Here is a 27,965-nt window from a genome sequence, read left to right on the forward strand (position 1 = left end):
TGGTACAGTGGAGTCCCGCTAATCGGAGCTGGGTATTACAGGCTATACAAAACAAAGATGGTCAATATAGGAATTCTGTGATACCATCCTTGTTGGTGATGGTGAAAATTGTCTTTCAGTGCATTGCTGGGTTGCTTCATAGCAGTAATCTGTATGAGAGGCACACCAGAGTACTGTTGGACAGGACAGAGGTTTGGGCAGAAGTGCCGGAAGACGCATGTAAATGTGATGTGGTTGGGGTCGTCTACCCAAATGCAGAATTATGTAAGGAAGGTCACTCTGGAAAAGTTTTCCAAAGGTCCAGTAAACGCCCAAGTTATAAGAATGAAAGGTCTAAGGGAAATGGCCCAAAGCTTAACGAGGGGATGTTAAAAGAGTTTGATGCCACAATAAAAGAGCCCATGTCTGTTACTAAAGGGTTTAAAAATATATCCCCTGTAAAAGTAAATGAAGCAAAAAGGGATGGTCTAGAGGAATTTGAGAGAGCACGTTGTAATATGACAGGTACCAGGCATTTAAAGCTTAGGAGTCAACCCCAGATTACAAAGGGTACTGAGATTTGTAAACCCCCTAGTGGTAAAAGGACTAGCATAGTCTTAAGAAAATTAGAAAGACCGCGCTTTTGGAAGCGCACTCGTAAAAAGGCACGGGGAAGTAGTAGAGCCCAAGTTAGGGGAGACAGGGGAAGTCACCTCTTGGGGCAGGGAGTAGTGTCTCCCTTTGATGAAAATAAAGTCAGCCAGGATTGGACCTTTACAGGTGATAGCCCACACAGAAGGTCTAAAGCAAGGGTTTTAGGTTTGTGTGTTCCGCCCCCTACGGGGTCAAAACAAAGGGGGGGGATATGTGGCAGTGCGGTGTCCTGCCACGGTCAAACTCAAGTCGAAAACCCTGGATTCTCAACCAGGCAGGTTGAGGGGCTCCAGAGAGTTAATGTATTGCAGAGGAAACTGACTTTTCGGTTTCCTCATTTATTCAGTAAGTTTGTTTTGGGATCTGGAGCCTGGAGATTTCGAAGAGATCTGGGAGGGATGAAATCTCCAATCCGGGGTCCATGTTTTGAGAACCCCCAGCACACTGATTGCACAGGTGTGTGCAGACCTTTTTGTAGAGGCCTAACCATAGTTCTGGGCTCCACCCCGGCAGTTAGGAGGACTCCACCCAGGCAGACGGGAGGTCTCTGCCGTGGAGTCAGGTGGGCTACACCTAGGAGAGGTGGAAGCCAGACTAGCTGTGTGCTAGTGCCATACTTTGGGGAAGAGTCTGCAGGAGGCAGACTTAAAACTGCGTACAAGCCAGGAGGCTGAATACTGTTTATTTGAATTCGTGTGATGGTGGATACCCCTGCGTGGGAAGAATTTTGGTTGTTTGAACTTTCTTAAATAAAAGTGGGCAAACAGGCCCTTAAAAAAATAAGCGAGTTGCTGTGTGCTTTGAAGAAGCTCTACCACTTGAAGCGAGTTCCCACAATATATATATATATATATATGCTACATCTTTTTCTGTAAATATTTTTATTGCACCCTTTTGACCTTTTAAGTAATAAATTCTATTTGAAAAGTGTTGAACTGTTTCTAAAGCTCTTTAATGCAAACTAATAATCCATATCTCTGAAAAGCGCTACTGCATGTTTTAAACCTCTATATATCTCTTATTGATTGCTAATATTGGCGAGTTTCCTCCTTTTCTCTACAAAAAGGCAGTGGTGGCAGTGTAAAGGGTTAATTGCGTAATTAACCTGATCCAGTAACAATTGCTCTCAGGATGCAGGTACATAGATTGTGGTCCATTAGCTAGAAAATCTTTGTGCAGGGTGCAGCTAAGCGTGGCATTGTTACGCACGTGACAGCGTGGTTTTAGATTGGCTAGTCCTTCGGTCACGAGTTGGTGAGAAGGGCTGGGGGTCTGACGCCGCGACTGTCACACCACACTTGAACTCACTGAGCTCCTGAGAGCGACCCATTCTTTCACAAATGTTTGTAGAAACAGTCTGCATGCCTAGGTGCTTGATTTTATACACCTGTGGCCATGGAGGTGATTGGAACACCTGAAGCCAATGATTTGGAGGGGTGTCCCAATACTTTTTGCAATATAGTGTGTGTGTGTGTGTATATATATATATATATATATATATATATATATATATATATATATATATATATATATATATACACACACAGTTGTGCTCAAATATTTGCATACCCTGGCAGAAATTGTGAAATTTTGGCATTGATATTGAAAATATGACGGATCATGCCAACAAATGCTCTTTTATTGAAGGATGATGATCATATGAAGCCATTTATTATCAAATAGTTGTTTGGCTCCTTTTTAAATCATAATAACATAAATCACCAAAATGACCATGATCAAAAGTTTACATACCCTGGAATGTTTGGCCATGGTACAGACATAAAAGGTTACACACACGGGTTTAAATGCCAATTAGAGGTTAATGTCCCACATCTGGTTCTACAAAGTATTTACTCAGGGGGGCTGAAGACAAATGCACGCCACATTTTCAGATATTTGTAAAAAATTTTGAAAAACATTTCCTTCCACTTCACAATTATGTGCCACTTTGTGTTTGTCTATCACATTAAATCACAATAAAATACATTCATGTTTTTGGCTGTAACCTGACAAAATGGAAAAATTCAAGGGCTATGAATACTTTTTCAAGACAGTGTATTAGGAGACAAACATTTGTTGGTTTGATCTCTGAGGAAGGGGATGCCTCCCTGAAATGCTTCAGCTTTCCGACATCACTAATAGTTGGGAATCTGTTGCCACATTAGTTGACCATCAGAAATTGTATTCATGCATATTACTTCTGTTCTTTGTGAGTATGAACTTGGCTTTTTTCGGTTTTTCTCAATAAACCTTGGGTAATGCGTTATGCATTTGCGCCCCATGTGTTCTTTTTCAGTTTATGGTTGGATTCCCCTGTCTGAGGAGGGCTGCACCGCCAAAGCACTATCCTGGAGGAAACACAAACCCTGCAATATATCATAGTCTAGTGACTATCCTTTTGAGCACTGGAGAAATTTTTTGTGAATGTGCAGCTGTAAAAAAAAAAAATCACTGATTTTTAAAAACTTTAAATTTATTTACAGTTGGCAACCCTGACAGGTGTCCAAAATCCAATGACCACCTTCAGGCTTTCAAAGGGCGTTTCACTTCCTGACTACCTACCACAGTTTCGGAGGCTCTGATATGTCAGGGTAATACAAAACCACCCCCAAATTACCCCTTTTTGGAAAGTAGACTCTCCAAGGTATTTGCTAAGAGGCATGGAAAGTATTTTGCAGATCTCATTTGTTGCTATAAGTTTTCTGGAAAATTAAGAAAAACGAAAATGCATTGTTTAATTTCTTTTTTCAACATTTTCAATACCTTAAGACAAAAAAAGATCTGCAAAATACTCAATTCCTCTTATCAAATACCTTGAGATGTCTACTTTCCACAAATAGGTAATTTGTTGGGAGAAATAGCATAATATGTTTAAGGGTGTAATCTCTCATTAAAGTGACAATTTTGTGTACATTTGTTTTGTAAATTTTTCAAAATCTTGTAGCAAAAAATAAAATGGACTCAGCATGCCTCTGCAAATACCTTGGGGTGTTCACTTTCCAAAAAGGGGTAATTTGCAAGGTGTTTGTATTGCCCTGGCATTTTAGCACCTCAAGAAATGTGATAGGCAAGCAGTTATACAGTAAAAGCTGCATAACCACTATACTGTATATGCCAGAGTTTTTTAGATGCCATAACTTTAACACAAACCAATTAATAAACTTATTGGGATTTTTTTTTTTTTTACCAAAGACATGTAGAAGCATACATTTTGGCCTAAATTTATGACGAAATTTGATTTTATTGGATAGGTTTATAACAGAAAGTAGAAAATATCGTATTGTTTACATTTCCGGTCTTTTTTCATTTATATAATACAAAATAAAAAATCCAGTGCTGATCAAATACCACCAAATGAAAGCTCTATTTGTGTTAAAAAACATTATAAATTTTATTTGGGTACAGTGTTTGTGTGACCAAGCAATTGTCAGTTAAAGTGCAACAGTGTTGAATAGCAAAAAATTCCCTGGTCATAAAGGAGGTAAAACCTTCTGGAGGTCAAGTTAAGCAAAGACTTCTGGGCAGGGTCCCCAGCACACATTGGGAAGAAAAAAAAGAGAGAAAAGAGAAGAAAAAAAAAGGGGGTTTCAAGGACAGAAGGCTGTTCCTCCTGTCCAGACAGGAGAAAAGAAAGAACAAAATTCCCTGCACACTCCTAGTGTAACAGGAACAACCTAATTGGGGGTGAAAGTAGAAGCAAAAAATAAACCCGAGATTCCTCCTCCGAGGGCACAGTGAGTAATTGGAGTATAGTATAGGTGCATGAACAGAGCACAGAAACAGCCATACGTAAACTGTGTATGGCAGTACTATAGTAGCACCTAGAAGCAATTATAACCAAGGACAAGAATACCTTTTGTGTTACTTTGGGTGTGCCGGTGTAGCAAATGTGTGAACTATAAAAAAAAAAAGGGGAGGGGAGTCCTCCCCCTCTATAATGAAGGCTCAGAACAACCACATATACAGTATACATATACAGTATTCCGCCAACCCCATACACCATGAACCTATGATGTCCAAAAAGCAAGAAACAAAAAGGAGAATATAGTAAACCCCCACTCCCAACAATGAAATCTCCGTGCATTTCCACCTAGTGGAGTCCAAGACCACTGGTGTTGACTACCAAGTTCCAAATCTCTCCTCTCTCTCAACCCGACCCCCATCTGGCGACTGTGCAGCAAAAAACTGTTATGACAGTGGGGAGGGGGGGGGGGGCAAGAGTGCCAGGAGGGGGAAAACATTATCACTGTCATGTGGAAATGGAATAGAGAGGAGAAAAATTAATTAGACCATGTGCTTGATTTACTAAAGGCAAATATAATTTGCACTGCAAGTGCAGTTGCTCTAGATCAGAGGGGAAGCTCTGAAATGAGGGGAATTAGATTTCTATAATCCAATCATGAGCAAACAACAATGCAGTTTTTTTTTTTAATTTTCCTTGCATGTGATTGGGTATTCTTTGCAAAGTGAAGCTTTACCTCAGTCACTAAGCTCTGGAGCAACTGAACTTGCAGTGCACAGTATAATTGCCTTTAGTAAATCAACCTCCACATGTCTTAGGTCCAATCCAGCAGGAGCGTCAGAGATACCCCTAAAAACGGATATTGTTTCTGCGACTTTGGTTTTTGGCATCTTCTGCATGGAGAAAATTGCGTCCACTAAACATTGTTGAGCCGTAGACTGAAAAGCCTCTAAAGCAGAAAGACGGGTACTCACAGCATCACTGGAAGCCTCCAATGTTGAGACTCTTGTTTCTACGATATCTAGGTGTTCCTGCACCTCTGTTATATCCTTTCACAGCACCCCTTATATGTGCTGAGGCAGGGTCTCCAAATCCCCTCTGGTTTGAATTGCCTCTAAGTCCTGCCTTGTAGGAAGAGAGCGCAGGATATTCCTCAATTCAGCATCTTTGGTCCATGACCAGTAGGGTGAAGACCAAACAGGTAATGAATGGTGCGGGGACATATTACCAGGTACTCCAGGTGTATGAACTGTTGTAACACCTGTAACAGTGCAACTTCTGCAATTGTTGTCAACTGATGACCCCTGTGGCTCTGCAGCTAACTGCCCCCTTGTGGGCAGAGTCAGCTTGTGAGTTGACATGTATTACAACACAGGGGGACTCCCAGAAGTGGATTTGCTTGCATGCCACTCTCACCCCCCTTCCCCACTACCTGGATGCTGTGAAGCCAGGTGTCACCTTTCCAGGAGGTCCAGAAGAACCAGGGCAGCTGAGGGGACCCACAGAGCCAGCCAAGATGGCAACAGAGCCTGTGACAGAGCCGATTACATTCATTGGGGCACTCATCGCTGAGGAAAAGATATAGTGGTACAGGTTGGATGGGTTAAAAGCCCCACCTCTCTCATTGTCGTCCAAATTATTTTTTCCCTCTTGTCATGAGCAAGACAGGACCGAGGAGGTAGGAGACTATTTCCCCACTACCTATCAATCTTGCAAATAACCATGGGTAACGCTATTCTGCCATGGTTGTAATGCTGCGGAACCCTCAGAGGAGCAGCTCCAGGTGCTAGCAGCTACTTTGCTCCATTGCAGATCCACGCAATGCCCTGGCCTGATTAAAACATTTTTTAAGTTGTAGATTTTGTTTCTTATCATCCAATACTCTTCAAGATGTTCCAGAGATTGAGTTCAACTCAACAGGGTTAAATCATTTTTTTTAACCTATTACAATTTTTTTGACCATAAACACCATGTCCCTTCAATATTTCATGGGGACAAATTTCAAACCTTGATCAAGCAATTTATGTTAATCTTTATCCAGTGTAACTAAACTCAGATTAAGCGTACCCTCCGTTGTCAGCCTCCTCTTCTTCTGAATCTTCCTTCCTGCCCTCTTTCTCGGTTTCTTTCTGGAGGTTCATTTCAATTATAACCTAAAGAGGTTATAATTGAAATGAACCTCCAGGAAGGTCTTAGCATATGGGGCTTTGCAGACTCCGACCCCCCCCCAAAAAAAGGTTATGTGATCAAAATCTCTCCCTCTATCATAATCTCGTTTATCTTTAAATTAAAAAAAAATTCTGAATTGTAAAACAACAGGAATTAAGTTCACAGGAATTAACATGTGCAGGAAATCTTGGAGAGGTAATTATACTAGGGCAGTATCCCAGCAGGGGACAAAGTGGATTTTTATATTGGACACTTTGTCTCCAGAAAGGTTAAATGTGAAGTTACATGTGGACAGCTTTACGAATAATGTTTAATTAAGGAATATAATATTTATGAATTGTGATGCTTTTTATTTATTGATTATATATTGCTGGTAACATTCAGTCTACGTTCACACTTGTGCGGTCAGGGACACTGCATGTAATTAGCACAGGAATAGCATTGCATTCCTGTGTAAATCACATGAGATGTTTGCACGGTGTTATTTGAGCCATACATTTTGTATGACTAAAATCACAACGTATCCACACCAAAAAGGTGCAGGACCCTTCCCTCGATCGCCGGCCGCTGCAATTGGCAGGGCGGGGATGATGTCACACGATCACATGCACAAGAGTTCAGTCAGAATTGGCATTGCTGAATTTGTACAGTGAGCTGCGCATGTGCGGCTCACTGCACAGGGGCGGACAGACAGGTAAGTACATTTAATGCAAAAGAGACAAAGTATGTCTCTTCTGCATTAAATTCGTGCCTCTTCACCATTTAAACCTAAAGTTCCACTTTAAGAAATGTGATGGCTCAGGTTTCCTCCTATGGTGGGTGGTGCTTTAGAGCTGTTGGCTATGTAATTGTGATGACAACAACTTCCCATCAGCCCCTAAAAAAAACAAAACACATACATGCAAGGTGTGTTTCCAGTGTAATCATCTAGCTTGGATACTTCTGAGCTCTTTATGTCTGGTGTGTGGCACCAGTCCATAGTGCTTTGTGGGATGTAGGACATGCTGACTTGTTGACCATTTTTCTGCCGTGTAAACGTTTATTTTTTTATAAACGTTTTGAACGGTACTTAACTAATGTTAACCCCTTTTTCCATGCATATGGAATTCCCAGCTTGATGTATCAGTCTGTGATCTGGATTCATATATGAGGATTGCAGTCTGGGGAGGATCATACAAAAGGACTTTTAGACCTTCCAGTAATCTTGGAGGTCAATTGTGATGGTGAACTGCGCTCCAGTTGAATTACAGGGTGTTTTTGATTTCCATTTTGTCAGCACAATGGTGGCAGGAAGATCATAATTTGCTTCTTGGGTATTTAGTCATGGACTTACAGTTTTATGGCCTATTTGGTATGTATGATGGATGTTTTGTATTTTTTTGTACAATATTCATGTTTGCTATTGCTCCTTTGCTATTGATTTGACAAGCCCTGTGCAATCAAATGTGAATACTGTACAATCAACTGGTTTTTTTTTTTAGGTTTTATGGAAACCACATTCTTCTCACTGATGTGTGACAAAGCAGGTCTCAACTGAAAAACAGCAGCCAATGGAATGCTGCAAATAGTCTTAACTCTGTCCATAAAATGATTCAGCTAAGCTAAGGTTTATAATAAACTTATGAGAAAAGAGACAGAGTTCTGCATAATCAACATACAGACATGGAGGTACTTATGTTATAAGAGTGTCTTACCATAGTTTTGGTGTCGGAATAACCATGTTTTTGAGACAAATTCCACAAATTTACAGCCAGCTGATTCAGCTTGTTGTTCCTTAGATCCCCGTGAGCAAGAATGCTGTTAAAGAATAGCAGAGCAAGGCTACTCTGACGCTTTAAAGTCTATGAATGAAACAAAACATATAGAATAATAGTATATCACATTGGATTCAAATTTATTAACAGCTTATAAATTAGCAATTATATTTTATCTCCAGGAAAAAAACAATATTTCTTAGTTTTGGATAGTGTGGGAAAGGGTTTAAAGCTTCTCAGCAGAACAGAAGCAAAACGAAAACCTAAGAGCGATCTTTAAGAACGACACAGAAAGAACCAAAACCAGGGCCCTCTATTGCTTTGAATAAAGAATGAAAAATACGCCTGATACCAGGCACCTAAGAATTATACAAAAAATTATGAATCACCTCAATTGGCATCCTTTCCAAATATCAATGCTAATCAAAAACATGTTAAGAAAAGTCAATTGTAGAAGCAGTCCAAAAACGATTCAATGGAGTTTGCTTAATATTAAAGCTTTTCAAATGAATTGCAAAGCCATTGCCTGATCTTTATTTTTTTTTAAATCAGGAATGACGTTTATTAATGTTGAAGTTATACAAATATCAAAATAAAGGATCACATAAAGAATGGTATCAGAGAATCATTCATTAACAAAAATAACAGCGTAAGAAAGGAAACTTTCCAGTGCTACCAGATATACAAGAAATCCAAGAGTTTCTGCAAATTTACAGTGTTATTGTGTTAGTATGCGGTCAAATCATATAGTAATTTCCACAAGTACATATAGTAAGTATTCCCACAACAATGGACCCATGGGGAACAGAGAGCATTCCTCCCCCCACCAATCACTTCAGAAGGGTCATAAAATGGCATTATAAAGTAACAAATTATAATTGAAAACAATAACAGCCTATGCATTATCAGATCAAAAGGAGCTAAACCTGGAGTGGCCAACCATGCGTCCCAAAGTTTCTCAAATTTACCCGAGTATCCACGATGTTGGTAAATTAAACGATCATATAAACGATCGTAGAATGATTCCAATATTTTGCTTCCAGTCAGCTACAGTGGGAGGAGTATCTGAGGTCCGGCGCACAAGAATCGTCTTGCGTGCCTGGAACAAGGCATTGGAAAGGGCTTCAAATATCAATGTATTCTGCGTTACCGAGTCCAAGATAACCAAGAGGCATTGCTTAGGATCCAGAATTAAATTAGTTTGAAACACCAAATTAAGAGTAACCACCTCCTCCCAATATCTATGAAGTTTTGGGCATCTCTATAGCATATGAATCAAGTCCCCATGGTCCCGCTTACATCTGCCACATAGGGGGGTCCTGGCATAGCCCCATCATACACAATTTTGCTGGAGTGCAATGAGCCCTAAGTAGAATAAACAATTGAGAAATATGATGGGAAACCTTCAACAAACTAAGATGGATTGACTGCAAGGCAGCTTCCTCATGTCATCCTCAAAAGTCCCTACATCTCGCTCCCATTGCCCACTAGCCCTATTTGGGTATTTTTCAAGATAGTCCATCAGAAGCATGTTATAGCAGCGAGTGATGAGCCCCCTGGTCATTCTAGCAGAGTGCATGTAATTAAAAATCGGGGGAAGGAGAGGAGTGCCAAAAGGTTGATGGGCTTTGAGCAGTGACTGCATGTTTTAACTGCAAGTAGTAAAATAACATTGTAGATGGTAAATTATATCTGGACTGCAATATATCAAAGGAGATAAGTTGACCATTGCTAAATATATGCTTTAAGTGAGTTATCCCATAAGCTTTCCATTTAGAAACATATTATTATTATTATTATTATTACTACGAGTTTATATAGCGCCAAAGGGTTTGCTCAGCGCTGTACAATAGGGGGGGACAATACATGGCACAGTACAACAAAGACAGACAGCGTACGAGGGGTAAGAGGGCCCTACTCTTACGAGCTTACAATCTAGGAGGGAGGGGGTAAAGGTACAGTAGGAAGTGGCTGGGGGGGATGAAGTGGTAGGAGGAATGAGGGAGGATGGCCGTTAGGTGAGGGTGGGGTAGGCTTCCCTGAAGAGATGGGTTTTGAGGGAGCGCCTGAATGTGAATAGAGAAGGCGACAGTCTGATGGATTGGGGCAGTGAGTTCCAGAGGATGGGGGAGGACCTGGAGAAGTCCTGCAGTCGTGCATGGGAGGAGGAGACCAGGGAGCAGGATAGAAGGAGGTCCTGTGAGGAGTGAAGGGTACGGGTAGGGTGGTACCTGGTGATCAGATTGGTGAGGTAGTCAGTGGCAGTGTTGTGAACGGCTTTGTAGGTCAGGGTAAGGAGTTTAAATTTGATGCGTTGGGCAATCGGGAGCCAGTGGAGGGAGAGGCAGAGGGGGGTGGCAGAGGTGGAGCGGGTGGTAAGGTGGATGAGTCTGGCAGCTGAGTTCAGGATGGTCTGGAGCGGGGAGAGCCTGCACTTGGGTAGGCCAGTGAGGAGGGAGTTGCAGTAGTCAAGGCGTGAGATGATGAGGGAGTGTACTAGAAGTTTGGTGGTGTCTGGGGTGAGGAAGGAGCGGATCTTGGTTGCGAATATTGTAATTTAGCTAGTTCAGGTAATGTTGCATTATTCCATATGGGACTATAGGTCACAGAATGAGAACGTTCTGTGGTGACAAACACGCCTGCTTATTAGATTCAGTGGGGTCATCTATATAAGTACACTCCATTAGTTGTGCCTAGTGGGCGACCTGAGCCTCAAACATCCTCGTTTTAGTTTTAATTGCAGAAATTTCGGACATAAATACTCCTCGAAGGAACGCTTTAAATGCATCCCAAATTATTAGGTCAGTGTAAAGGTCATTATGTTGGAAAATGTTATCAATCTGTTGTGTCACCGAATCATGAGAAGGGATCAATTTCAACCAGAAGGCATTTAACTTCCATGGAGCCTGACAGAGGCATGACCCAGGCCTAATATGTAGCTGGACCACTAAGGGTGAATGATCAGATACACTTCTGGGGCTATAAGTAATCGTTTTGACAAGAGAAACTGCTAATGCATTGCCAACACATAGATCAATATGGGAAAGGGTACCATGGGTTTTTTTAGAAACATAACGGACGGGTAGAGGGGTACAGTATCCTCCAGCAATCCATCCAGTCTATCTCAGTCAAAAATCAAGGGCAGTCCCCCTTCCCCGGGAACCTGCAACAGCTGGGAGATGCTTATCCAAAATAGGGTCCAAGTATCCATTAAAATTGCCCAATACAAACAACGGTACATTGGGCTTGTCCAGCAAAAACTCTACTTGTTGCCTCAATATAGTAGTGGAAAAGGGTGGTGGCACAAACCACCGCTAATACGCAGGTAACAATATATCATACAGAAAAAGAATATAAATCTACCCTCTGAATCAGTTTCACATATAAGCTCCCGGTAAGCTATGGCTTTATGTACCGCAAGAATAAGCGGTGTGGGTGGAATGATACACCCACCCCGCCCAAGAAAACCGTGCCACAGCCAGAGTGTCCAACGTGAGATGAGTTTCTTGTAGGCCACAGTTAGCCGGGTGATGTTTGCGCAGTATGGTCGATATCATGATCTTCTTCAGAGGGTCATTTAGGCCTCTAATGTTCCATGAGATGTCCTCTATAGCAAGATAAATATATCAGTAAAGGGGCAACTTTCGGAAGGGAGAAGTTCCATAATAAGCTCACCATGGCTCCCCAGCGATAGGTAGGAAGATCACACTCCACATTGCAGGATACCACATAACTCTTATAGGAAAAATGGTATATAGGATAGTGAGCACTGGAAAGATCAATCAGAACTGAGACACAACAGTGTGTGGTGGAACCGTTCTGCCTGGGCTTCCTCTTGCAGAGCGGAGTAGTCTCAAGCAATGGTCCCCTTTTCCAGTAAGTCTTTCAGCGCTTTGCCAAGGCGGGTATTAAAGCTCAAAGAAAATCTTTCTCCGATATCCCAAACAACGAGTCGGAACTTCATGTAGGGTGAATGAATGAATGCTTTATTGAACACAGCTCAACTTACAGTCTGGTCCATAAATATTGGGACATCGACACAATTCTAACATTTTTGGCTCTATACACCACCGCAATGGATTTGAAATGAAACAAACAAGATGTGCTTTAACTGCAGACTGTCAGCTTTAATTTGAGGGTATTTACATCCAAATAAGGTGAACGGTGTAGGAATTACAACAGTTTGCATATGTGCCTCCTACTTGTTAAGGGACCAAAAGTAATGGGACAGAATAATAATCATAAATCAAACTTTCACTTTTTAATACTTGGTTGCAAATCCCTTGCAGTCAATTACAGCCTGAAGTCTGGAATGCATAGACATCACCAGACGCTGGGTTTCATCCGTGGTGATGCTCTGCCAGGCCTCTATTGCAACTGTCTTCAGTTCCTGCTTGTTCTTGGGGCATTTTCCCTTCAGTTTTGTCTTCAGCAAGTGAAATGCATGCTCAATCGGATTCAGGTCAGGTGATTGACTTGGCCATTGCATAACATTCCACTTCTTTCCCTTAAAAAACTCTTTGGTTGCTTTTGCAGTCTGCTTTGGGTCATTGTCCATCTGCACTGTGAAGCGGCGTCCAATGAGTTCTGAAGCATTTGGCTGAATATGAGCAGATAATATTGCCCGAAACACTTCAGAATTCATCCTCCTGCTTTTGTCAGCAGTCACATCATCGTTAAATACAAGAAAACCAGTTCCATTGGTAGCCATACATGCCCACGCCATGACACTACCACCACCATGCTTCACTGATGAGGTGGTATGCTTAGGATCATGAGCAGTTCTAATTCTTCCTTACTCTTCCCTTCCCATCACTCTGGTACAAGTTGATCTTGGTCTCATCTGTCCATATGATGTTGTTCCAGAACTGTGAAGGCTTTTTTAGATGTCGTTTGGCAAACTCTAATCTGGCTTTCCTATTTTTGAGGCTCCCCAATGGTTTGCATCTTGTGGTGAACCCTCTGTATTCACTCTGGTGAAGTCTTCTCTTGATTGTTGACTTTGACACACATACACCTACCTCCTGGAGAGTGTTCTTGATCTGGCCAACTGTTGTGAAGGGTGTTTTCTTCACCAGGGAAAGAATTCTTCTGTCATCCACCACAGTTGTTTTCCGTGGTCTTCCGGGTCTTTTGGTGTTGCTGAGCTCACCGGTGCGTTCCTTCTTTTTAAAAATGTTCCAAACAGTTGTTTTGGCCACGCCTAATGTTTTTGCTATCTCTCTGATGGGTTTGTTTTGTTTTTTCAGCCTAATGATTGCTTGCTTCACTAATAGTGACAGCTCTTTGGATCTCATCTTGAGAGTTGACAGCAACAGAGTCCAAATGCAAATAGCACACTTGAAATGAACTCTGGACCTTTTATCTGCTCGTTGTAATTGGGATAATGAGGGAATAACACACACCTGGCCATGGAACAGCTGAGAAGCCAATTGTCCCATTACTTTTGGCCCCTTAACAAGTAGGAGGCACAAATGCAAACTGTTGTAATTCCTACACCATTCACCTGATTTGGTTGCCCTCACATCTGTTCAGCTTACCAGAACCCTGCACATGTGCATATTTGTGCGCCATGGAGCAGGGCAGGAGGTTGACCTGGACTACTGGCAGGCATTTCCTGACCATTACTTCACCAACTCGGTTTGCCGGGACAACCCATCCGCATTGGTGTTTTGCTTCCCCGGTCGGTACTGGATGGTAAAGTTGTAGGGCTGGAGGGCCAAACTCCACCGAAGCAGACAACCATTGTCCCTGGATACCCAGTTTAGCCATATCAGGGGGTTGTGACCGATAAGTACAGTGAAGGAGTGCCCGTACAGGTAGGGCTGCAATTTCTTGAGGGCCCATACCAAGGCAAGACACTCTCTCTCTTTCTCCACAGCAGCATAGGCCACCTCCCGGGGTAAAAACTTTCAATTAGGTAGGCCACTGGATGGTCGTTCCCGTTGTCCCCAATTTGTCTCAGAACAGCGCCCAATTCAAAAGGTGGAGGCATCTGTGTGAACACAAAATCATTTGGAAGGGTGACGAGCAGCCAAAACGGTAGCATGGATCAGGTCACGTTTGAGCTTTTGGAAAGCCATTTCATACTCTGGGGACCACACAACCTGTCAGGGCAGATTCTTCCGGGTCAGATCCATTAGGGGTTTAGCAATGGTGCTGTAATTGGGGATTAATTTACAGTAGTACCCCGCAGTGCCTAGGAAGGCAAGGACCTGGGTCTAGGTTCGGGAAGTGGGCCAATTTGCTACCGCTTCCAACTTTGCCGATGCCGGTCGTTTCTTCCCACATCCTACCTGATATCCTAGATATTGGACTTTGGACACCCCAACATGGCATTTGTCAGGTCGGATGGTCAGCCCTGCTTGCCGGATGCGATCAAGCACTTCCCCGAGGTGTCGGAGGTGATCCTCCCAACTATCACTGTAGATAGCTATATCGTCTAGATAGGCACAGAAGAAGTACTGCAGTCCATCCTGTAGCTTATCTACCATTCTCTGAAAGGTAGCCGGGGCATTCTTCATCCCAAACGGCATGACCCTGGTCTAGAACAAGCCGAACGGGGTGATAAATGCTGACTTTGGTACCACGTCCACATTCTGCGGAATCTGCCAGTACCCATTGCAGAGATCGATGGTGGTAAGGAAATTACCTCTGGCTATCCGGTCCAGCAGCTCGTTTATCCGGGGCATTGGTCATGGTCTGGTCATTGAGCCTCCTGTAATTCACACAGAACCAGACGGTTCCATCCTTCTTGGGTACCAGGACCACCTGGGAGGCTCAGGGACTCTCAGAGGGTTCTATCACACCTAATCTGAATCGATCTAAAACCGCGGTGTGACGTGCGTAACAAGGCCTCACCCAGCTGCACTCTGCACAGCGATTGTCCAGCTAATGGGCTACAATCGGTGCCTGCAGCCTGAATGCGCTTGTTACTGGGTAGGGTTAATTACGCAACTAACCCTCTACTGCCACCACCACTTTTGTCGGAGACTGGGAAACTCCCGTTATCAAATATACACTATAATGGTTGAAAAGTCACCTGTCCAATACGGTCACCGCAGGCCGATTGGGCAGAGGATTAAACAAACACAGTAGCGTCTCTTCAAAAGGCAGGAATTCATGAATTGCAAGTAAGCGCTTAAAAACAGTTTAACACTTTCAGAAAGAAAGATTTATTACTAAAAGAGTCAAACAGGTGCAATAAAATATTTACAAAGAGATGTCACGAAAATATATATATATGTATATAAAGATACAGCAAAGAGATAATAGGAAGAAAGTTAAAGGGTTAGGTTACGTGGCTGCATGCCTTGGTTTGTAGATCTAAGTGCAGAGCAGGAAGGTTCTTTGATCTCCTCGTTCCATGTTAAGCTTAGGAGATGTGTTTTTCTTCTACCAGGCCTGCCAGCCTGTCTCTTTTTTAAAAATCCCTCTGCAAGGGGGGGTGGCTCTGAATACTGGCCATTATGCTGTTTTGGGAGGGGTCGGGAGAACTCTGAATTAGAACCAACATCTGTCATAATCCATGACATGAAACATAGGGGGAAAAAAACCTGACTTGAGGAATGTTCATTTCATTCTGACATCTTTACTGTTAGGTTCTGTGAGGTTTCAACTTCTTTCAAGTCCGGGGAGAAGCTGCCTTATCTGTTTTATGATGGGTGAGCCTACACAAGGTCTGGGATCAGTGCTTCCCAATGCTCTGATGAGCTGGCCTTATCATGATTTTAGGTGAGAAAGGTTACACTTTTGCAGACTGCTTGGCACCGGACTGAGGATGCCTTAACTTGGGTTGACCCCCCCATCTGTCAGAATATAACGTTTGCCTCTCAGGAAGGGAGGGGGTAGGGAATGGAGGCTGAGGAATACTCCCAATAAAAAGAAAAGAAAAAGGAGAACTCCGTGTCCAACTCTGATGAGCTAGTTTGCTACACGTGCCCTGCCAGGCAGCCTGTAATTTGTCATGCCTGATTGGTTTCAAGGCCAACACTTTCTGTCCTAAGTGAAACGTTCAGTCTCGGGCAGACCGGTCGTACCACCGTTTGTCAGCTCTGGGCGGCCTCAAGGTTGTCCCGTACTAGGGTTGTCAACCGTTGTAACCTCTCCCTGAGCTCCAGCACATAGGCCACCACCAAGGTCCCCTCCTCAACCACTGCTCCCTCCCAGTAAATATATAATGGTGTAGCGCTAAGAAACTAAATATCTGCATACATGTGCATACCACAAACATAATAAAATAGAATATAAATATAAAATAGAATACACGAGGTACACAAATCAAGTTAATACCACAAAAATCTGCTTTAATGTGCATACAAAATTAAATAAATGGACCACACGTGGTACACAAATCAAGTGAATAATACCACAAAAACATGTGAGGTGGATACACAGGTAAAAATCCCCTATCCCCAACTGGGGGATCAAATCACAAATAGAACAATCAGTGAATATAGTGAATCTCCACTCTGGGGAAAATTAAATTATAAGTGCAACCCCTAACAGGGGGAAAAACTAATACAAAGTGATTGAGTCACAAACACTTATCCACAACAAAACAAACAATATGTGGTACATAAATAATAAATGATGTTCAGGCCATATAGCAAGTCCACTCTGACAAACTCATGTGAACACGAATATAAATGCAAATCATGCACGTGATGAATGTGAAACTTGTGCCAGAAATCGTGATGAAAAATCCTTAATGACCTGAGTGCCCCCTCACCTCCTTACAGTGACCACATGAGCCAGCTCACTTATTGGATCAACCACGATCCTCACAGGAACTACTGCGTCACTAGACAGATGACCGCACTGGATCTCATCGGTAGTACCAATAATTCCTCCTGAGCTCCCTCCAACCACTGGATATTCTTGCAATGCCGCTCACATCAGAGGATCATAATTAGAGATGAGCGAAGTATTCAAAAATTCGATTCAACTGATTCGGCGAATTCGTGGAAAAATTTCGATTCGAGTCGAATATATTCGCTGCGAATTTAACTTATAAAAGGGTGTTTCTAGGCTTCAGAGAGACTTTATATTAGTGCAGAACACTGTACCTTTAATTTAAATGCCCTTGGAGTCTGCTGGGGAAGAGAAATAATACTGACAGTCAGTATGACATGCAGATGAGTGCCGTCGATCTTAGAATCACCGCACACTTCACTCATTTGGGCAGTCACGGGGCCAAAACCAGAGTGTGGAGCCACAGTGTGGCGGTGGAGGCAGCAGCAATGGGAGGCCATACAGCACCCTATGACAAAAATGGAAACCACCAGCAGTGTGAGGAGACCTGAAAGTGGCACATGGCAGAGTGTGGCGATGGAGACAGCAGCAATGGGAGGCCGTACAGGGACCCATGACACACTCTGGACCTGGCAGCAGCATGAGGAGGCGGTACAGGGGCCCATGACAGATTACGGGCCTGGCAGCAGCATGAGGAGTTGGTACGGGGGCCCATGGCAGATTACGGGCCTGGCAGCAGCAATGGGAGGCCGTACAGGGACCCATGACACACTCTGGACCTGGCAGCAGCATGGGGAGGCGGTACAGGGGCCCATGACAGATTACGGGCCTGGCAGCAGCATGAGGAGTCGGTACGGGGGCCCATGACACACTCTGGACCTGGCAGCAGCATGAGGAGGCGGTACAGGGGCGCATGACAGATTACGAGCCTGGCAGCAGCAACTTGGACAGGAGGACGTTCAGCTTCTGCACCGTCGGGTGCGTGCTCGCAAACTGTTGTCTCTTGGAAACGGATTCCAAGAAAGACTGCTGACGGAATCCGTGAAGAGGAGTAGCAGGAGAAGGAGCATCTGAACGAGCGGAATATGCCAACAAGCGACAACAGGGGCCCATGACAGATTACGGGCCTGGCAGCAGCATAAGGAGTTGGTACGGGGGCCCATGGCAGATTAGGGGCCTGGCAGCAGCTATGGGAGGCCCGTAATCTGCCAGCACCCAATGTCAAAAAATTCAACACACCAGCAGTGTGAGGAGACCTGAAAGTGGCACATGGCAGAGTGTGGCGATGGAGACAGCAGCAATGGGAGGCCGTACAGGGACCCATGACAGACTCTGGACTTGGCAGCAGCATGAGGAGGCGGTATAGGGGCCCATGGCAGATTAGGGGCCTGGCAGCAGCTATGGGAGGCCCGTAATCTGCCAGCACCCTATGTCAAAAAATTCAACACACCAGCAGTGTGAGGAGACCTGAAAGTGGCACATGGCATGAGACACTGTGGACCTGGCAGCAGCATGAGGAGGCGGTACAGGGGCCCATGGCAGATTAGGGGCCTGGCAGCAGCTATAGGAGGCCCGTAATCTGCCAGCACACTATGACAAAAAATGGAACACATCAGCAGTGTGAGGAGACCTGAAAGTGGCATATGGCAGAATGTGGCGATGGAGACAGCAGCAATGGGAGGCCGTACAGGGACCCATGACTGACTCTGGACCTGGCAGCAGCATGAGGAGGCGGTATAGGGGCCCATGGCAGATTAGGGGCCTGGCAGCAGCTATGGGAGGCCCGTAATCTGCCAGCACCCTATGTCAAAAAATTCAACACACCAGCAGTGTGAGGAGACCTGAAAGTGGCACATGGCATGAGACACTCTGGACCTGGCAGCAGCATAAGGAGGCGGTATAGGGGCCCATGGCAGATTAGGGGCCTGGCAGCAGCTATGGGAGGCCCCTAATCTGCCAGCACCCTATGACAAAAAATGGAACACACCAGCAGTGTGAGGAGACCTGAAAGTGGCACATGTTTGGGGCATGATTCATGGCGGATTTAGTCAGTTGTGTCAGGAACTGGTGGTTTGAAATCCAGACTAATCCACGCCTGATTCATTTTCACAAACGTGAGTCTCTCCACACTTTGGGTGGACAGTCGTGTCCTCCGCGGAGTTGCAATACCTCCTGCCGCACTAAACACGCGCTCCGATGCCATGCTACTGGCCGGGCATGACAGCCTTTCAAGGGCAAATTCAGCTAGTTGGGGCCAAAGGTCAAGTTTCGTTGCCCAGTAGTCAAGGGGATTGTCTACCTCGGTTGGCAGGGTGCTGTCCAAGTAGGCCTAAGCCTGTTGTTTGAGGTCCTGCTCCAGGTCCACCTGATGCTGCTGCTGCTGCTGCTGCTGCGGCTGGTTAGTAGTTTCCTCACTGCGCTGGTGAAGAAAGCTACTCATCATCGACTGCAGACTGAGGCAGCTGCTGCTGGTGGAGCTGCCACTGCTCCTACCACCCCACCCCTCCCCTGCTGCCATGGCAGCAGAACGCGAGCGCACAGGGCCCACAGTGTCTGAGGATGGACGTTGGCGCAGACAGGCAGAGACCAGCTGACTACATAGGTGGTTTTTATAGTACGTTATTTTGGCCTCCCTCTCAGCAGGTGTGAAAAAGGCCACCATTTTTGAACGGTAGCGAGGGTCCAACAAGGTGGACAGCCAAAAGTCATCCCTCTGTCTGATGGTTATTATTCGGCTGTCGGTACGCAAGCAAGCGAGCATGCTATGGGCCATTTGTGCCAAGGAATGCGAGGGACTCCCTGCCTCCATCTCCACAGCATACTGCCACGGTGCGTCTGGGTCCTCTGTCTCCTCTTCCTCCTCCTCTACCAGATGCTCCTGCTCCTCCACTCCTGTCCGCTGAGTGGAAAAACCACCCATTTCACTCAATAATTCCTGAGCACCAATGTCCTCCTCTACCTCCTCCTCTTCTTCCTGTCCTGCCCCCACAGGGGTCAGGTGGCGTTGAGATCTGTGCGCCACGTCTACCGCACCCTGACCAGCCATTGTTAACAGCATTTGTTCCAGGACGTGCAACAGAGGAATGACGTCGCTCATCCCATAGTCCTGCCGACTCACGAATAGCGTGGCCTCCTCAAAGGGCCTGAGCAAGCGCAGGTGTCACGCATGAGCTGCCAATGGCTGACATCTAAGTTACACAGGGAGTACCTTTATCCGCTTTTAACATCAGGAAATCTGTGATGGCCTTTTGCTGTTCGTAAAGGCGGTCTAACATATGTAGGGTTGAATTCCACCTTGTTGCAACGTCACAGCATGAGGAGTCGGTACGGGGGCCCATGGCAGATTACGGGCCTGGCAGCACCAATGGGAGGCCCGTAATCTGCCAGCACCCTATGTCAAAAAATTCAACACACCAGCAGTGTGTGAGGAGACCTGAAAGTGGCACATGGCAGAGTGTGGCGATGGAGACAGCAGCAATGGGAGGCCGTACAGGGACCCATGAGAGACTCTGGACCTGGCAGCAGCATGAGGAGGCGGTATAGGGGCCCATGGCAGATTAGGGGCCTGGCAGCAGCTATAGGAGGCCCGTAATCTGCCAGCACCCTATGTCAAAAAATTGAATACACCAGCAGTGTGAGGAGACCTGAAAGTGGCACATGGCATGAGACACTGTGGACCTGGCAGCAGCATGAGAAGGCGGTACAGGGGCCCATGGCAGATTAGGGGCCTGGCAGCAGCTATAGGAGGCCCGTAATCTGCCAGCAACCTATGACAAAAAATGGAACACACCAGCAGTGTGAGGAGACCTGAAAGTGGCACATGGCAGAGTGTGGCGATGGAGACAGCAGCAATGGGAGGCCGTACAGGGACCCATGACAGACTCTGGACTTGGCAGCAGCATGAGGAGGCAGTATAGGGGCCCATGGCAGATTAGGGGCCTGGCAGCAGCTATGGGAGGCCCGTAATCTGCCAGCACCCTATGTCAAAAAATTCAACACACCAGCAGTGTGAGGAGACCTGAAAGTGGCACATGGCATGAGACACTGTGGACCTGGCAGCAGCATGAGGAGGCGGTATAGGGGCCCATGGCAGATTAGGGGCCTGGCAGCAGCTATGGGAGGCCCGTAATCTGCCAGCACGCTATGTCAAAAAATTGAACACACCAGCAGTGTGTGAGGAGACCTGAAAGTGGCACATGGCAGAGTGTGGCGATGGAGACAGCAGCAATGGGAGGCCGTACAGGGACCCATGAGAGACTCTGGACCTGGCAGCAGCATGAGGAGGCGGTATAGGGGCCCATGGCAGATTAGGGGCCTGGCAGCAGCTATGGGAGGCCCGTAATCTGCCAGCACCCTATGTCAAAAAATTGAACACACCAGCAGTGTGAGGAGACCTGAAAGTGGCACATGGCATGAGACACTGTGGACCTGGCAGCAGCATGAGGAGGCGGTACAGGGGCCCATGGCAGATTAAGGGCCTGGCAGCAGCTATAGGAGGCCCGTAATCTGCCAGCACCCTATGACAAAAAATGGAACACACCAGCAGTGTGAGGAGACCTGAAAGTGGCACATGGCAGAGTGTGGCGATGGAGACAGCAGCAATGGGAGGCCGTACAGGGACCCATGAGAGACTCTGGACCTGGCAGCAGCATGAGGAGGCGGTATAGGGGCCCATGGCAGATTAGGGGCCTGGCAGCAGCTATAGGAGGCCCGTAATCTGCCAGCACCCTATGACAAAAAATGGAACACACCAGCAGTGTGAGGAGACCTGAAAGTGGCACATGGCAGAGTGTGACGATGGAGACAGCAGCAATGGGAGGCCGTACAGGGACCCATGAGAGACTCTGGACCTGGCAGCAGCATGAGGAGGCGGTATAGGGGCCCATGGCAGATTAGGGGCCTGGCAGCAGCTATGGGAGGCCCGTAATGTGCCAGCACCCTATGTCAAAAAATTGAACACACCAGCAGTGTGTGAGGAGACCTGAAAGTGGCACATGGCAGAGTGTGGCGATGGAGACAGCAGCAATGGGAGGCCGTACAGGGACCCATGAGACACTCTGGACCTGGCAGCAGCATGAGGAGGCGGTACAGGGACCCATGAGACACTCTGGACCTGGCAGCAGCATGAGGAGGCGGTACAGGGGCCCATGGCAGATTAGGGGCCTGGCAGCAGCTATGGGAGGCCCGTATTCTGCCAGCACCCTATGACAAAAAATGGAACACACCAGCAGTGTGGGGAGACCTGAAAGTGGCACATGGCAGAGTGTGGCGATGGAGACAGCAGCAATGGGAGGCCGTACAGGGACCCATGACAGACTCTGGACCTGGCAGCAGCATGAGGAGGCGGTATAGGGGCCCATGGCAGATTAGGGGCCTGGCAGCAGCTATGGGAGGCCCGTAATCTGCCAGCACCCTATGTCAAAAAATTGAACACACCAGCAGTGTGAGGAGACCTGAAAGTGGCACATGGCATGAGACACTGTGGACCTGGCAGCAGCATGAGGAGACGGTACAGGGGCCCATGGCAGATTAGGGGCCTGGCAGCAGCTATAGGAGGCCCGTAATCTGCCAGCACCCTTTGACAAAAAATGGAACACACCAGCAGTGTGAGGAGACCTGAAAGTGGCACATGGCAGAGTGTGGCGATGGAGACAGCAGCAATGGGAGGCCGTACAGGGACCCATGAGACACTCTGGACCTGGCAGCAGCATGAGGAGGCGGTACAGGGGCCCATGGCAGATTAGGGGCCTGGCAGCAGCTATGGGAGGCCCGTATTCTGCCAGCACCCTATGACAAAAAATGGAACACACCAGCAGTGTGAGGAGACCTGAAAATGGCACATGGCAGAGTGTGGCGATGGAGACAGCAGCAATGGGAGGCCGTACAGGGACCCATGACAGACTCTGGACCTGGCAGCAGCATGAGGAGGCGGTATAGGGGCCCATGGCAGATTAGGGGCCTGGCAGCAGCATGAGGAGGCGGTACAGGGGCCCATGGCAGATTAGGGGCCTGGCAGCAGCTATGGGAGGCCCGTATTCTGCCAGCACCCTATGACAAAAAATGGAACACACCAGCAGTGTGAGGAGACCTGAAAGTGGCACATGGCAGAGTGTGGCGATGGAGACAGCAGCAATGGGAGGCCGTACAGGGACCCATGAGACACTCTGGACCTGGCAGCAGCATGAGGAGGCGGTACAGGGGCCCATGGCAGATTAGGGGCCTGGCAGCAGCTATGGGAGGCCCGTATTCTGCCAGCACCCTATGACAAAAAATGGAACACACCAGCAGTGTGAGGAGACCTGAAAGTGGCACATGGCAGAGTGTGGCGATGGAGACAGCAGCAATGGGAGGCCGTACAGGGACCCATGAGACACTCTGGACCTGGCAGCAGCATGAGGAGGCGGTACAGGGGCCCATGGCAGATTAGGGGCCTGGCAGCAGCTATGGGAGGCCCATATTCTGCCAGCACCCTATGACAAAAAATGGAACACACCAGCAGTGTGAGGAGACCTGAAAGTGGCACATGGCAGAGTGTGGCGATGGAGACAGCAGCAATGGGAGGCCGTACAGGGACCCATGACAGACTCTGGACCTGGCAGCAGCATGAGGAGGCGGTATAGGGGCCCATGGCAGATTAGGGGCCTGGCAGCAGCATGAGGAGGCGGTACAGGGGCCCATGGCAGATTAGGGGCCTGGCAGCAGCTATGGGAGGCCCGTATTCTGCCAGCACCCTATGACAAAAAATGGAACACACCAGCAGTGTGAGGAGACCTGAAAGTGGCACATGGCAGAGTGTGGCGATGGAGACAGCAGCAATGGGAGGCCGTACAGGGACCCATGAGACACTCTGGACCTGGCAGCAGCATGAGGAGGCGGTACAGGGGCCCATGGCAGATTAGGGGCCTGGCAGCAGCTATGGGAGGCCCGTATTCTGCCAGCACCCTATGACAAAAAATGGAACACACCAGCAGTGTGAGGAGACCTGAAAATGGCACATGGCAGAGTGTGGCGATGGAGACAGCAGCAATGGGAGGCCGTACAGGGACCCATGACAGACTCTGGACCTGGCAGCAGCATGAGGAGGCGGTATAGGGGCCCATGGCAGATTAGGGGCCTGGCAGCAGCATGAGGAGGCGGTACAGGGGCCCATGGCAGATTAGGGGCCTGGCAGCAGCTATGGGAGGCCCGTATTCTGCCAGCACCCTATGACAAAAAATGGAACACACCAGCAGTGTGAGGAGACCTGAAAGTGGCACATGGCAGAGTGTGGCGATGGAGACAGCAGCAATGGGAGGCCGTACAGGGACCCATGAGACACTCTGGACCTGGCAGCAGCATGAGGAGGCGGTACAGGGGCCCATGGCAGATTAGGGGCCTGGCAGCAGCTATGGGAGGCCCGTATTCTGCCAGCACCCTATGACAAAAAATGGAACACACCAGCAGTGTGAGGAGACCTGAAAGTGGCACATGGCAGAGTGTGGCGATGGAGACAGCAGCAATGGGAGGCCGTACAGGGACCCATGAGACACTCTGGACCTGGCAGCAGCATGAGGAGGCGGTACAGGGGCCCATGGCAGATTAGGGGCCTGGCAGCAGCTATGGGAGGCCCATATTCTGCCAGCACCCTATGACAAAAAATGGAACACACCAGCAGTGTGAGGAGACCTGAAAGTGGCACATGGCAGAGTGTGGCGATGGAGACAGCAGCAATGGGAGGCCGTACAGGGACCCATGACAGACTCTGGACCTGGCAGCAGCATGAGGAGGCGGTATAGGGGCCCATGGCAGATTAGGGGCCTGGCAGCAGCTATGGGAGGCCCGTAATCTGCCAGCACCCTATGTCAAAAAATTGAACACACCAGCAGTGTGAGGAGACCTGAAAGTGGCACATGGCATGAGACACTGTGGACCTGGCAGCAGCATGAGGAGACGGTACAGGGGCCCATGGCAGATTAGGGGCCTGGCAGCAGCTATAGGAGGCCCGTAATCTGCCAGCACCCTATGACAAAAAATGGAACACACCAGCAGTGTGAGGAGACCTGAAAGTGGCACATGGCAGAGTGTGGCGATGGAGACAGCAGCAATGGGAGGCCGTACAGGGACCCATGACAGACTCTGGACTTGGCAGCAGCATGAGGAGGCGGTATAGGGGCCCATGGCAGATTAGGGGCCTGGCAGCAGCTATGGGAGGCCCGTAATCTGCCAGCACCCTATGTCAAAAAATTCAACACACCAGCAGTGTGAGGAGACCTGAAAGTGGCACATGGCATGAGACACTGTGGACCTGGCAGCAGCATGAGGAGGCGGTATAGGGGCCCATGGCAGATTAGGGGCCTGGCAGCAGCTATGGGAGGCCCGTAATCTGCCAGCACCCTATGTCAAAAAATTGAACACACCAGCAGTGTGTGAGGAGACCTGAAAGTGGCACATGGCAGAGTGTGGCGATGGAGACAGCAGCAATGGGAGGCCGTACAGGGACCCATGACAGACTCTGGACTTGGCAGCAGCATGAGGAGGCGGTATAGGGGCCCATGGCAGATTAGGGGCCTGGCAGCAGCTATGGGAGGCCCGTAATCTGCCAGCACCCTATGTCAAAAAATTCAACACACCAGCAGTGTGAGGAGACCTGAAAGTGGCACATGGCATGAGACACTGTGGACCTGGCAGCAGCATGAGGAGGCGGTACAGGGGCCCATGGCAGATTAGGGGCCTGGCAGCAGCTATAGGAGGCCCGTAATCTGCCAGCACCCTATGTCAAAAAATTGAACACACCAGCAGTGTGTGAGGAGACCTGAAAGTGGCACATGGCAGAGTGTGGCGATGGAGACAGCAGCAATGGGAGGCCGTACAGGGACCCATGAGAGACTCTGGACTTTGCAGCAGCATGAGGAGGCGGTATAGGGGCCCATGGCAGATTAGGGGCCTGGCAGCAGCTATGGGAGGCCCGTAATCTGCCAGCACCCTATGTCAAAAAATGGAACACACCAGCAGTGTGTGAGGAGACCTGAAAATGGCACATGGCAGAGTGTGGCGATGGAGACAGCAGCAATGGGAGGCCGTACAGGGACCCATGAGAGACTCTAGACTTCGCAGCAGCATGAGGAGGCGGTATAGGGGCCCATGGCAGATTAGGGGCCTGGCAGCAGCTATGGGAGGCCAGTAATCTGCCAGCACCCTATGTGAAAAAAATTGAACACACCAGCAGTGTGTGAGGAGACCTGAAAGTGGCACATGGCAGAGTGTGGCGATGGAGACAGCAGCAATGGGAGGCCGTACAGGGACCCATGAGAGACTCTGGACTTCGCAGCAGCATGAGGAGGCGGTATAGGGGCCCATGGCAGATTAGGGGCCTGGCAGCAGCTATGGGAGGCCCGTAATCTGCCAGCACCCTATGACAAAAAATGGAACACACCAGCAGTGTGAGGAGACCTGAAAGTGGCACATGGCATGAGACACTGTGGACCTGGCAGCAGCATGAGGAGGCGATACAGGGGCCCATGGCAGATTAGGGGCCTGGCAGCAGCTATGGGAGGCCCGTAATCTGCCAGCACCCTATGACAAAAAATGGAACACACCAGCAGTGTGTGAGGAGACCTGAAAGTGGCACATGGCAGAGTGTGGCGATGGAGACAACCCACCGACTGTTTTGCTCGCTGCCAAGCTGCCACCCTCTTCTCCTGATGATGCGGAAGCAATAGCCTGATGACGACGAGGCTGCCAAGTGCGATCAGCCTCATCATCATCAATTAGGGTCTCCGCCTCACTACTAGCCCCCTCGGCTGCGTGTGGGTCAGGAGACAGACCTGTCTCTAGACCGGCTACCGAGCCACTCTCCTCGCCACTACTTCTTCGCCTGGCTGCTGAAGAGGCGGATGTCTCCCCCCGTTCCTGACCGCCCTCTGTTAGCTCTTCCTCACTGTACTGGATGACACCGGGAGCACTGGCCTCTGGCTGCGAATAGTGCTGCCTCGACCCCTTCCTCTGCTGCCACGTCTGCTCGCTCCTAAAACATTGCCTCCTCTGCCACTCCTCTGCATGTTGTCTGACATACTCTTTAATTCAACGATTCTGTGTCCCTGAGTAACAATTCTGTGTCTGTCCCTGAGTAACAATTCTGTGTCCCTGAGTAACGTTTCTGTGGCCCTAAGTAACAGTTCTGTGGCCCTAAGTAACAGTTCTGTGGCCCTAAGTAACAGTTCTGTGGCCCTAAGTAACAGTTCTGTGGCCCTAAGTAACAGTTCTGTGGCCCTAAGTAACAGTTCTGTGGCCCTCAGTAACAGTTCTGTGGCCCTCAGTAACAATTCTGTGGCCCTCAGTAACAATTCTGTGGCCCTCAGTAACAATTCTGTGTCCCTCAGTAACAATTCTGTGTCCGAGTAACAATTCTGTGTCTGTCCCTGAGTAACAATTCTGTGTCCCTAACTAACGTTTCTGTTGCCCTAAGTAACGTTTCTGTGGCCCTAAGTAACGTTTCTGTGGCCCTAAGTAACGATTCTGTGGCCCTCAGTAACAATTCTGTGTCCCTCAGTAACAATTCTGTGTCCCTGAGTAACAATTCTGTGTCCCTGAGTAACAATTCTGTGTCTGTCCCTGAGTAACAATTCTGTGTCCCTAACTAACGTTTCTGTTGCCCTAAGTAACGTTTCTGTGGCCCTAAGTAACGTTTCTGTGGCCCTAAGTAACGATTCTGTGGCCCTCAGTAACAATTCTGTGTCCCTCAGTAACAATTCTGTGTCCCTGAGTAACAATTCTGTGTCTGTCCCTGAGTAAGAATTTTGTGTCTGTCCCTGATTAACAATTCTGTGTCCCTGAGTAACGTTTCTGTGGCCCTCAGTAACAATTCTGTGTCCCTCAGTAACAATTCTGTGTCTGTCCCTGAGTAACAATTCTGTGTCTGTCCCTGAGTAACAATT

The 27,965-nt window shown here is 47.7% G+C and overlaps 1 protein-coding gene across 1 annotated transcript in view; it reads right to left on the reverse strand.

Moving 5' to 3' along the window:
* Window positions 1–6,432: 6,432 nt before the first annotated feature.
* LOC149444940 (VPS35 endosomal protein-sorting factor-like) overlaps window positions 6,433–27,965 on the reverse strand; it is a gene marked incomplete at its 5' end in the record, with an annotated part of 803,117 nt that continues 781,584 nt past the window's right edge. The window contains 2 exons of the mRNA XM_089654375.1: window positions 6,433–6,528; window positions 8,203–8,385. Coding sequence (XP_089510501.1) covers window positions 6,433–6,528; window positions 8,203–8,385 — 279 coding nt within the window. The remainder of the gene's footprint in view (window positions 6,529–8,202; window positions 8,386–27,965) is intronic.

The sequence above is a fragment of the Staurois parvus genome, unplaced genomic scaffold (assembly GCF_062004578.1).
Source record: "Staurois parvus isolate SC_StPar_1 unplaced genomic scaffold, SC_StPar_1.0 ptg000760l, whole genome shotgun sequence".
NCBI lineage: Eukaryota > Metazoa > Chordata > Amphibia > Anura > Ranidae > Staurois > Staurois parvus.